The sequence below is a fragment of the Anomalospiza imberbis genome, chromosome 20 (assembly GCF_031753505.1).
Source record: "Anomalospiza imberbis isolate Cuckoo-Finch-1a 21T00152 chromosome 20, ASM3175350v1, whole genome shotgun sequence".
In the NCBI taxonomy this organism is placed as follows: domain Eukaryota; kingdom Metazoa; phylum Chordata; class Aves; order Passeriformes; family Viduidae; genus Anomalospiza; species Anomalospiza imberbis.
Window position 1 is genome coordinate 353,527 of NC_089700.1, and position 12,323 is coordinate 365,849.

General features: G+C 47.8%; 1 protein-coding gene across 1 annotated transcript; it reads right to left on the reverse strand.

The window, feature by feature from the left end:
- Positions 1-497: 497 nt before the first annotated feature.
- LOC137485545 (1-acyl-sn-glycerol-3-phosphate acyltransferase alpha-like) lies at positions 498-7,870 on the reverse strand. Its single transcript, XM_068210080.1, has 6 exons — positions 5,840-7,870; positions 4,416-4,549; positions 3,849-4,024; positions 3,515-3,610; positions 2,941-3,013; positions 498-661 (listed from the first exon to the last, which is right to left on the reverse strand). Exons 1-6 carry the CDS (start codon positions 6,022-6,024, stop codon positions 516-518), a joined length of 810 nt encoding a protein of 269 aa, XP_068066181.1. The 5' UTR covers positions 6,025-7,870; the 3' UTR covers positions 498-515.
- Positions 7,871-12,323: the final 4,453 nt, after the last annotated feature.

The following is a 12,323-nucleotide window of genomic DNA, read 5'->3' on the forward strand; positions in this document are numbered from 1 at the left end:
TGGCAGAAGTACCTCCCAAATCCTCCCCATGGAAGAGGAAGAAAACAGCACCTTCTCCTGAGTGTATTCCAGGGAAATGTGGAAGCCCTCAAACCCCAAGGCAGCCACTTCCCTGGCAGCATGGTCACAGGCTTGGGATCAATGCCTCTGCCTTTTTGGATCTGAACTGGGAAAGGTGGTTACAAGCAGGCAGCAATGATCACAGGAAGGGCCCAGCTCTGCCTGGGGTCCAGCTGGTGGGACATTCTCAGCAGTATGATTACACAGAAATGTCCAGCTGTCCACTGTGTGTCTGTCTCGCTGGGTGGCACAGTTCTCTAGGAGAAACACAAGAACATTCCCCTTGGAAGCTTCTCTTCTTGGTGGATGTTTTTCCTGTCTCTGGTTTGTCAGCATTGTAATCCACAGTTGTCTCTGCTGCCAGACCTTCCTGTGGTTGTCATGGCCTCCCCTCAGTTATGGCATACACATAGATGGGAATGGAAGATGGAAGATGGAGCTGGAAGATGGGATCGCTAATGAGAAGCTCCATTCATCATTCCTGATATCCCCTGGTAGGCAGAGAGCATGGAGTCACGGACCTGCTCCGTCAGCTTGGGAACATCGTCTGGGCCCAGGCCCAGTGTCTCCACTTCTGGTAAGATCTGGATGATCATCTTTCCTGGAAGAAGGTGAGACGGGAAAAAAACCCACATGAGTGGTATAGAAGAGCCGGAGGCGGTACAGCAGGAGGGTTGGTGCCAACCAAGGAAATGCCCTCATTCCCACACCAGTGGTGTGGGAGCCCAGCCACATCCCAAATGTACACAGCAAAAACCCAACCTGGGCTTTTCCCATCCACAGAGAGCACAAGAATCACAAATATGGAAAGAGGTGAATCTCTCCTCCAACACAATGCAATGTTTCATATAGGATGGGTTTTCACAGTGGAAAGGTTGCAGGGTCTGTCTAGATCACAGGCAAAGAGAAGATGTTTAATACAACACATCCAAACTGGCTGTGCTCTATCTATGTATACCAAATTTAGCACGGTCCCTCCTTCCAGAAACACACTTTGGGATGAGAGAAATTGTGGCCAGGAATCCCTGGTATGTTACATTTCTCTGGGGAAGCACCTAAGCAGTGGACTGGTGTAAACTGAAGAACATACTGGGGAGCTGCCATCATACTCTTCTGTTCTAGCACCAAGAGTTCCCTGTTTTGACCCAGTACAGACAAGACAGTGCCTGCACAGACAGGAACCTGGGGATCTGAGGAGAGTCTGTGATGTGTTGTAATGTTCTTGCATGACTTAACACGTGTGCCTGGATTGAGATCCAGCAGTGCCAGCAGCAGAGCTGTGGGAAGGAGGCAAAACAAGCGTAGAGAAGAACTTCGCAAAAGAAAAGGGTTTGTCATGTTGGATGGGGCTTGGAGCCATCTGATCTAGTGGAAGATGTCCTTGCCCATGGTAAGGGGTGGAATGAAATGACCTTCAAGTCCCTTCCAACCCAAACCCTTCTGTGATTCCATGATTCTGTGTTACCTGCCTGCACATCTTACACCCAAAGCCAGGCTGGTACCTCACTTCATTTGCTCCTACTTAAAGAGCAGAGTGATGACAAGGCTGTGCTGAAAATTCAGGTCTCTTTGGAACAGACTTCCAGCAAGCACTGGATATGTTCCATGAATGACAGTGCCCAACACCAGGCACAAAACCGGGCTTCTGAGAGGCTCCTCAGCACACCCAGACCCCCTGCGGACACGGGGAGCTGTCCTGACCCACGGACCTGCTCAGTTTGCAGGAATCTTGACCACCATCTTCAGAATCAGTTCTGGCAAAACTTCCAGATGGGGAAAGTGGGAAAGTTCAAGGAAAGCTAACTAGGGTTCTTTCTTCAGCAGTGCAGGTCCTGCCTGTTTTACAGCCATTTGGGAAGTGGAGCTAGCACGGAACTAGCTAACCATGAATTCACAGGGTGACTGAAGTTGCATATAGGCAAATGTACATGCATGTACAATGTAACTGCAAAAAGTCTTTCCTAAAAAGCTCAGGGAATTCTTTGAATCTCCATCCTTGGAGTTAATACATTTTTGGACTGGTCACAAAGCTAACTCATCTGTCTTTAGACCTGGCCTTGCTTAAAACAAAATGTTCAGCTTCTTCCAAGATCCCTCCCCAGGAAGTTATTCTCTGATTTCCCAGAGCAGGGATGTGAAAGAAAGGGAACAGTCTAGCAGAATTCCTGGTCATGGTCCTATTGACTCTCAAGTGGGGAAACACTTCCAGAACCAAAAGACTTTTGTGTCTGAACAGGGAGAGGATAAACCCAGTAGGTGAAAGATGACTGGAAACAGGCAATTCCATATTTATCATTTGCACCACTCTCTCTTTCCAGGTGTCTGCCTGCGAGGGAATGACTATACCCAGGCACAACAATGGGAGGAATGAGAATTTCAGATGCAGATCCTCTCCTCAGAGAAAAACAGGGCTGGCCTGGGAAAGAGTGGGAAGTGGCAGAAGTCCATTGTAAGGTGAGTGGCAGTTAAGGGACAGAAGGAGCATGATGGGTTACTTTTTTCTATTGGAATTTGTACCATTTTTTTCTGCATTTTCCTTCTGAAGTCCAAGACCTGAGTTATTTTTCCCCCTAAAATTTTATCAGTGGCCAGTAGAAATTTTTGTTATTGTAAATAGCTCTCCATGCACCTGTTGGGGGGTCAGGGGCAGGACCTGCTTCTCCGAGTTCTCTTGGACAGGTATTGGACAAGCAGTGAGAATCCAAGGGGAGAGGAAAAAGTGATGCCTGAAATGTCCCATTTCTTCCCAAGAAGACAGAAACTGCCGTTTTCTGGGTGCCATCTCCATATACATGTGGTCCTCTTCCCACCCTGGTCATGGCTCCAAGGACTGATCTTGCACCACCACCCACACCATTCTTTGCCCCAGGTCATCCTCACCTGGTGTAAATTTCTTCTCCTTCTGGTTGTAGAAGTTGTTGTAGGAAGACAACACTACAGGAATAATGGGGACCTGGAGGGGAGGTAGTCTACAGTGAATATGCACATCTCCTTATCCTTTCTCCAAAATCCAACTAATGTTTTCAGGTGAATTCTGCACCTTATCGCCATCAGTGTCACAGCAGACACTTGGAGGATTATTTGAATATTTAGATCATTTGACTATATCACCCCATGTCCTCGCCTTTGGATTTTGTATTTTCATCTCTGTATTTAGGCCAACAACAGTGGATTATCAAATTACTATCTACAGAGGCCAGCTCAGCAGAAACTTCCCTGTGCAGGTCCAGGGCTCTTGCCAAGGTCCCCCCACCCTTTTGTCTCAAGCTGTAGCAAAGGTTTTCCACTTGTCTCTCTGTTTCTGTAACAGACCCCTCCTGTGCCATCTGCAAACTCCTGAGGGCTCCTGGATATGTATTCAATCCTTAGGGAAGCCAGGGACCAGTACCCTAGTTTGCTGGTGGACCACAGGAGGCAAATCACACTCCAGGGGCAGAAGGAAGGTGGGTCTCACCTGGGCTTTCACAGCCAGTTGGAAGGCCCCACGTTTGAAGGGCAGCATGGAGCCACCATGGTTGCGAGTTCCTTCAGGGAAGATCAAGACACGCAACTGCAGGAGGGAGAAGACATTAGGGCGGAAGGACCTCCAGGTACAATTCTAAGCCACTGCAGAGGGATGGTGCCCCGGGGCTCATCTCTGTACCCCTGACCTCCATTCATGGGCACAGAACATACTGATGCTCTCACTCTGTTCTGCTCAGTGCCCAGCCCAGAGACAAAAATCTCTTTCCACCCACATTCAGATTCCTGTTTTCCAGCAGCTCCTCATTGGACTCCTCCCCACTCACGTTGTCCTTGTGCAGGCAGTCTGCCACCTCTGTCAGGGTGCCAATGGACTCTTCCCTCCTCTTGCGGTCAATGAAGATGACCCCTGCGAGCCAGCAGGCCAGGCCGAATGTGCCCATGTACAGGATCTCCTTCTTTGCAATGGGCACACAGCGCCTTGGCAATATCTCCATCATCACTGCAAGGGGACAGCAAGGGCAGAACAAATCGTCATCTGCACTCAAGGTCTCTCTAGATCTTGAGCGACAAGATCTAGCTTTAGGGGGGTGTCCATGGCCCTCTGCTTTAGGGGGTGCCATGCCTGAAGCTTCATAGAATCCCTGGGAAATTTTAGGGGTCTCCAGACCATCCACTCAGGACTGGCACTGAAGGAGAGCAGCTATGAGAGGGCTGTGGTCAGCTGAGAGCCTTGTCCCCATTCCCTTGGAGATGGTGAAGCTGATGTAGCTTGAAAATGCCTCTGATACCCTGGAGACCAGCCCAGGCTTGGGGCTGGCTGGTGAAGGGCTCTGTAGCAGCCACTCATGCCCTTCTGCCTGCCAGGAGCAGGAGGCAGGATCACCACATACCCAGGATGTCAAGAGAGGTCTGGTGATTCAGCACCAGGACAAAAGGTTTCTTAGTCCTGAGGTTCTCCTTGCCTTTCACCACTATCTGAATGCCAAAGATGTATTTGAGTGGCATGGTCAATATGCGCAAAAACCTGGAAAAGAGGAGTGGAAATTAGCCAGAGATGTTGAAATTTGGGACCAAACTTTGCATCCAAACCAGCCCACCTGGCTGGTTTCCTCTGCTTCTGCTGGTTTCCCACTGACACAGCTTTGACCATGACTTGGAGAACAATTCGTGAACAAGCTGATTATTTAATAATGGAAGACAAATACACCCTGCAGGTTTCCCTCAAGCCATACATGACCAATGACCAAGCAATTACAGCTTCAGAAGTTCCACAGATCAACCAAATATTAGATAATATCCAGATTCACAGCACACCTTTGTACTCTGCTTTCCTCCCCACCTTGCTGGGTTGGGAATACAGGCTGCAGGAAATCTGTGCCTAACCCTGCTGGCTGTAGAAAGAGAGGGATTTGCCTTTAGGTGGCATTAGGCTGCAATGCTGGGAGTCCTATTTGAAGAGATATTGGTAAAATAACATCTGGGAAAAAAAATCAGGCACCAAAGTCAAGAGGTGAACAAAATTTCTCAAAGCAAAAGGCTGATGCTCAGTTAGGAGATATGAATTCCCACTGAAGCATAAAATGGAATGGTAAATCCTGCTTCTGCGGCACTTTAGAAGGGTTCAAACACTGTGGTGCTGTGTAGCAGAGTCATCTTTTCATCCCCACTGAGCCCAGGTTCCTGATTGCCACCACTGATCACTCCTGAACAGCCCATGCAGCTTCCAGGTGAGACCACGTCTTGGAGAGTCTGAATGGAATCTGGAGATACAGGATTGGCATCTGTGGAATGGGCTGGGGGACTGCCAGACCTGGGACACCAGGCTGTCACTGAGCTGATGCGGACACCAGTGCCCATGCAGGGGCCAGCACTGCACTGTGGTGATGTCTCAGGTGTGCACTGGCTCAGAGTAGAGAATGGGAAGAGCCCCTGGAGTGGCCTTCTCAACACAACTTAGTCATAGAATGCTCAGCCATGGGAAAGAGGGAAATACAGTTCCAAAGACCAGATGAAAGAGCTCTAGTAAAAACAGCAAATATGTATTACATCCAGGTTGTTGGTATTACCTGCTTTGGCAATTCGATGTCATCTTTTACATCCTTTCTTTCCATATTTTGTTATTCTTTTTATCAACCCCAAACCAATATTAAAACCCACACCCCTTCTCTGAATTACAGAGTCTGTCATCTCCCCAGATCAATATAAAACCAATCCCTCCCTACCACAGCACACTCCCAGGACCCTCCAAATCAAAGTACTGCATAGAGTGGACTCTATCAATGCTCAGGGCAGAAAGGAGCCACAGACAACTTACATCATGTTGTCCACGTTACGTCCACGAGGAATACTGAGGATGGCAGCCCCAATGCTTATGGTGAAGAGCCACAACTTATAGAAGGTCATCTTGCAGAAGAATCTGAATGCAGGTTTCACCTGGTAGAGGACTAGAAAGGCAATGAGAAGACAGGTAAAGGGGTAATGAAGGAGGAAAAGCTCCATCCTTCCAGCTCAGAGTGTGTTGAGCAGAGCAGTGAACAAGTCACGAGCAGCTGGTGATGTAGAGCAGAGGTGAGACTCCCTCCATCAGCTGTGTGTGGGTGGTGTAAAGCTGGAATGAGGTTTGGGAGTGAGGCTTCAGCCAGGCTGTGCTCTGCTGGGAGCTGCACTCACCGTGGGAAGCCGGTTTAGCAACAGCACTGCAGGAGATCCAGGAGGGCTGGATGGTAACAGGGCAAACACAGCAGCAAAGCCATCTGTGTGCAGGGGCTGTGGGGCTGGCAGTGCTTGGAGAGCCCCTTCAGGGGGCTCTGGGAATAGGAACCCTGAGGAATTTTAAGAAAATCTTTAGTGGGGAAGAGCAGGATATATTGGACACCACAAATCCTGCCCAGAGAAGCTGTGGCTGCCTCATCTCTGGAAGTGACCAAGACCAGGTTGGGGCTTGGAGCAACCTGGGATAGTGGAAGGTGTCCCTGCCCATGGCAGGGGTAGAACTGGATGATATTTAAGTCCATTCCATCCCAAACCATTCCATGATTCCATGATTCTGTGATGCCAGGCTGTCTCACTTTGTGCAAACATTGATATTCACAAAGCGAGTTGGCTGCAAGATGTCCAGGAAATCAGAAATCAGTATTTTCATAGGAAGAAAAAACAGTGATCTGAGCAGTCAGACCCTGCTCTACACATCCAGGCACTAGAGGAACCAAGCTGAGCAGTGGGACATTCTGCATGCACAGTGGGAAAAGTGGGAAAAGTGTCACAAGTCTAGACAAAAAGATAAAGCAAGAGCAGCAACTCACGATGTTTTCCTGGCAAGAGGCAGGAGCATGTTCAGACAGCACCTACAAAAGCAAGGAGTAAATCAGGAAAATGCAGGTATAAGCTGGGACTGCTCCAACTGCATTTCATCTCCTAAACAACTGCGTGAAAAGGAACTTTGCAATAGCCAGAATGACTGGGCTGAAAAACAAATGTTTCATGAGTCATCATCTGCACACCAGGCCTTGCTGTAGCAGCTGGCACTTCGAAGGAGCAATGACTCTCAATTCCAGCCAGGTCTGAGAGCTGCAGATTCTCAAAAGGAAATAGCCCAAGGACCCATAAATCCACAATGATCATCACCTAAAACCTAAAGAACAAAGTCAAATCCTTGAGAACTGTAAAATGGGCAAGACTCAGTGATATTTCCTGAAGAAACTGAGGAAAGACATAATAATATAGAAGAGCACTGCGTGTGCTCCCTGCTCTTCCGGCTTAGCCACGGACCCTTCTTCTCCTGATTTTCATTGGAAAACTGAAGAGAGGTGACTGCAGCCTAATTTCTCAGCTCTCCCAAGGCTTCCTTGCAACCACAGGAGAGGCAGCCAAAGCAAAGAGCTTCTCCACAGCCTCTGAACTGTCCCTGCACCAGCACATGGACACTAAAAGAGCCCCATGTGTGCACACTGGGACCCTGTGAACTGGTGCTTGTGAGACCAGGTCCCTGGGGGAGCCAGTGCTTAGAGAAAAACCATGGCTTCTTTCTGCTTCTCCAAGGTTTGATCCAGCAAACAGTTCCCTTTCTGTGTCTGTCACCCTTTCCTGTATCTCATCTGTACAAAATTGTGACCTTTTGCGACTGGGAGAAGGTTGATTTGATGCACAACTGATTCATCCTGAACTACCAGAAAGAGGTTCCTAAAATGTAATGCCAGTAAAAGGAGTAGAATGGCTGTCCTGCAAGAATGGCAGTGGTTTCCAAACCAGGGTGTTGTTGTCAGGCTCCTGCTGTAGAAGAAACCTTTGACACAACTCTGCACATAGAAACCCACCCAGAATGTCAGGTACAGGGAAGTCTGCAAGTTCACAACAGTTCACAAACCACTGAAAAGGTTTATTTTAAGTCACTGTCAGCAATTTTCAATGACTTCACAGAAATACCAAGGTTGGAAAATACCTCCAGGATCATCCAGTCCAAGCTGTGACTGATCCCCCCACCTTGTCACCAGCCCAGGGCACTAAGTGCCATGTCCAATCCTTCCTTGGACACCTCTAGGGATGGGGACTCCACCACTGCCCTGGGCAGCCCCTTTCAGTGTCTGACAACTCTTGCCAAGAAGAAATTCCTCCTGATGTCAACCTGAACCTCTCCCGGTGTAACTTGAGGGCATTCCCTCTCCTCCTGTCCCTGTTCCCTGGAAGCAGAGCCCAAATCCCCCCGTGGCTGCCCCCTCCTGTCAGGGAGTTGTGCAGAGTAAGGATTCAAACAGCTGATAAGTGTCTCTGATGAGTTTGGAGAAAGCCAAGGACATTCCCAATTCACCATGGACAGACAGGCAGCTCAGATCTAACACAACATTCAGGCTCCAAACCCACAGATACCAAAATCCACAGCTGTAATTTGCTCCTGTTGCAAGGAACCCCAGCACCTGGATCCATCCTGCTCCCATTTCAGAAGCAGTCGGCTCTTGCCTAACCTGCAAGGTGTTTTCAGAAACTGCAGCTCTAATGAAGATCCCAGTCTCCAGACCAAGTGTGTCCATGCCCAGTTGACTCCCTTCTGCCCCTGGGTCTTTGCACCTTTTCCAGAACCTGGCTCAATTTAAGTGAATCTGAGACAGGGAGAGGGGGGACTTGTTCACACCGTGAGCTTTTGTCACCAGGTTTTAATTACTCTCCCGCTCCCCAGATCTGCTCAGCCACACATTGGCCAGAAGAGAGAGGGGAGGCAGGGGAAGTGATCCTTTGTGGGAAAATGTGGTGGGAAAAGGCCAAGAAAATTGTCTTGTTCACCATATGAAGGCTCAGAAGAGGATGTTGTCAGCACAGCAATGTGTGAGAGAGAGAAGTTGGTGAAGCTGAAGATCACAAGTGATTTCCAAATGCAAAGCAATGGTTCCAACACAAAACATGAGGACTGGATTTTGAAATGGGAGTGATTCCCACTTAAAATTGCTGGCATAAATATCTACTCTGAAACAGATTGGAACAAGCAGAGGGGCAGACACCAATCTCTTCTCTCTGGTATCCAGGGACAGGATCCGAGGGAACAGCTGGAGCTGTGTTGGGGGGTTTAGTTGGATATCAGGAAAGGTTCTTCCTCCAGAGGGTGCTGGGGCACTGCACAGGCTCCCTGGGGAACGGACATGGCCCCAAGGCTGCCAGAGCTTCAGGAGCGTTTGGGCAATGCTCTCAGACACAGGGTGGGATTGCTGGGGAGTCTGTGCAAGGCCAGAAGCTGGACTTTCCAACTCAGGATATTCCATGTTTCTATGATGAGTTATCAAAGGGCATTGTTGGGTATGGCCAAGGACAGCATCAGTCACCAGCCTCCAAAGTGTGAACAGGTCAAAAGGGAACTCATCCCTTACTCCTCCCTGAGAGGCATTAACATTGATACTTAAAACCTTGAGAGGGATTCCAGGGTAAATATATTAGAGAAAGGTCATCAAGACTGAGGAAACTGTTTAGAGTGCTCTGGCTGCAGCTCCATGATGAATCTATACAACCCTCAGTTTTACAAGACACAGATTCACTTCAGAGACCCATTTATGAGCAAAGGCATGGCTGGAAGTGCTTGTAATGACAGGAGAAGAGGTTTTACAAGAAAACGTGTTCTGGCTCGTGAAGATTTCTGTGGTGTCAAGACAGGCCTCACAGAAAAGAATGCAACAGCATGGGACAGCCTGGGCTGCAGGACTTGCATACATGGGATAGCTTAGAGTCCACCCAGGTGAACTCTGGCTAGGAAGTAAAACAGTTTATCACTGTAAATCACAGGAAAATTGAAGTGGAGAAGGACATCAGGAGGTTTGCAGGTCAACCAGCTACTCAAAGCAGGGTTAACTGAAAATCCAGAGAGCTTTCTCAAGGCCTAGACAGTCTGGGAGAATACTCAAGATTGGAGATCCCAAGATTTCTCTCATCCCTGTGTCTGCATCATACCACTATCACAGGGAATAATGTTTGTCTTTGTCTAAAGGTTACTTCCCTTGTTGTAACCTGCATCTGTTACCTCTTGTCCTTTCCCTGTGAGCCATGAAGTGTCCATCTTCATAGCTACTCCTTAGAGAGACTTAAATCACTTCTGCTCCCATTCTCCAGACTGAGCAGATCCAGCTTTCTCAGCCTGTCTCTGCACCCCATGTGCTGACCACCTTGGTGGGCATCCACTGAGGAAAAATGTAGTTGGCACTGGGAGAAGGACCTGACAGGATGAACTCAGGATGGACATCCAGGTCTGAGCCGAAACAGCTGGGGGAGGCTGCTGGTGGGAAAGAAAGTGAATGAGGCCTCAACAGAGCTGGGAGGGAGAGCTGCCCATCTGAAACCAGCAGCAGAGGCTGATCAGGAAAAACCATCCCATCCTAGCTCCTGCAGGAGGCATCCCCCACCTCAGGAGCTCCACTGGCCAAGGCAGGCACATGTCAGGCACCCTATGGACAGTCTCCATGTTGCTGTACCAGCATTGCATATGTTTGATCAAGTTGATAAAGTCAAATTGTCCAAATTTCAGCTTGGCTAAAAAGAAAAAATCAGCTGTCTGTGTTCAGTGCACACAGAGGGGTTGTGCATGATTTTGAGCCAGTTACATCCTCCCCCAGAGAGGAAGTGTTGAAGTCGACAGGTAATGAATGCTACTCTGTCCCAAATGGGCTGAGCAGACACGAGGCTATGTCACCATTAGACAACCAGGAGTGGCAAACTAGAGTTAGAGAGACTGGGACACCCCAGTCAATACCTCCCACCCATCAGTACTGACTTTCATAGTGCTGCATCACACAGGAGCTGGGGTCAGAGGTTTCAGCAAGAAATACCTTCTTTCATTAACAACACACAGCTTCTGGAACTGCCCTTTCTGAATATTCCCACAGAAAACCTACCACCATCCTCTACTCACGTGTGGTTGCTGCACCTTTTATGAAATGTAAAGAACATTTTGGCCTCAGCCCAAAACTGCAATTTATTAAGCAATTACAGGAATATAGCAGGCTACAAAGGGGGGAGAAAGTAAGTTTGATCCCTTTCAGAAAAAGGGAAAAAGCTGGATTGAAACCAGAATAGTTTTTACTTTCTTGTATGTTCAGATTGTTTTTATCTTTGCTAGGCCACATCCCAGCATCTCTACAGGCCAGTGCTGAGTCACTCTGGCTCATGCCAGGCCTCAGGAATAACTTGTCACAGGTTTCTGTCACATCAGAGGATGTTTTGGGCATTCTGGGCTATGGGAAATAATAGTGAGAAAACTGTCATCCATGTGGCAAATTTCTTCCTTCCATATTGGAGCAAAACCTGACACAGGGCATTTTAGGACAGTGTGTTTGGGGTGCAGGACAACTATTTTGTCTACTCTCAGAGGCATTCTGTCATTAGTACATTTTCTCTGGAAACTGATGGATTTATTTCTTTCAAACAAAAAAATCCAAGAACAAAAATCAACTGCCATTCCAACACCATGATCATTCTTTGGGGGTTGAAAATTTTAAAAGGAAGGTCCAAAACATGTGCTTGACAGTAAGTCTTGGTGAAGTACTGTATGGTTCTGTGGCCTAAGCCAGCAGTTGGTGTGATTTGGGATCAGCCTCTGGACAACTCATTTCACTTGGCTTTGTGATACTGAGTGATTTCACATATCTGGGCTATATCTTCATTAAGTTCTTTTATTCTTGGGCTGCATCCCACTGTAAAGGCTTCATGCAAATCAAGCTGAGCAAATGACAGAACCGTGCCCGAACATTGCAGGCAGTAAAAGCATAAACACAGTAAAAATTAATAATCCACTTCAGCAGCTTCCCAAGTCTGGACATATGGGAAATCCTCAACATTCAGCATTTAAAGTCACCAGGATCTTTTTCTAGAGGAAATAAAAAGCATTGTGTTAACAGAAAAGAACCTGCCATATCTCCCTGATACCTTGTATGATTTGTTTCCACAGGTTAGGCTGGAAAGGAGGGATCAAAACCTGGTATTATGAGAGTGTGGCAGGACCTGACTGTCAGAGGAAAGGAAGGATGTTTTGTTTAGAAAAGATACTGGAACAGCTTGCCCTTCTCCAAGGAGAGCCACTCTTCCCTTCATCTACTTCCCAGGGATTTCAGGGAGCATTTTGGAAGGAATTAGACCTCAAGAATTTCACAAATCTTAAAGGCAGGTAAGAGAAATAGTGTAAAAATAGTTGACAACTGTACAAGCAGAGATCAAAACCAGAAAACCTTCTATAGGAAGGGTTCCATAGGAATTAATTTTCAAATGCTGAGTTGCTTTTGGCCTTACAAGGATGTGCTGAGAAACAGCATCTTCACAGACAGACAGACAAA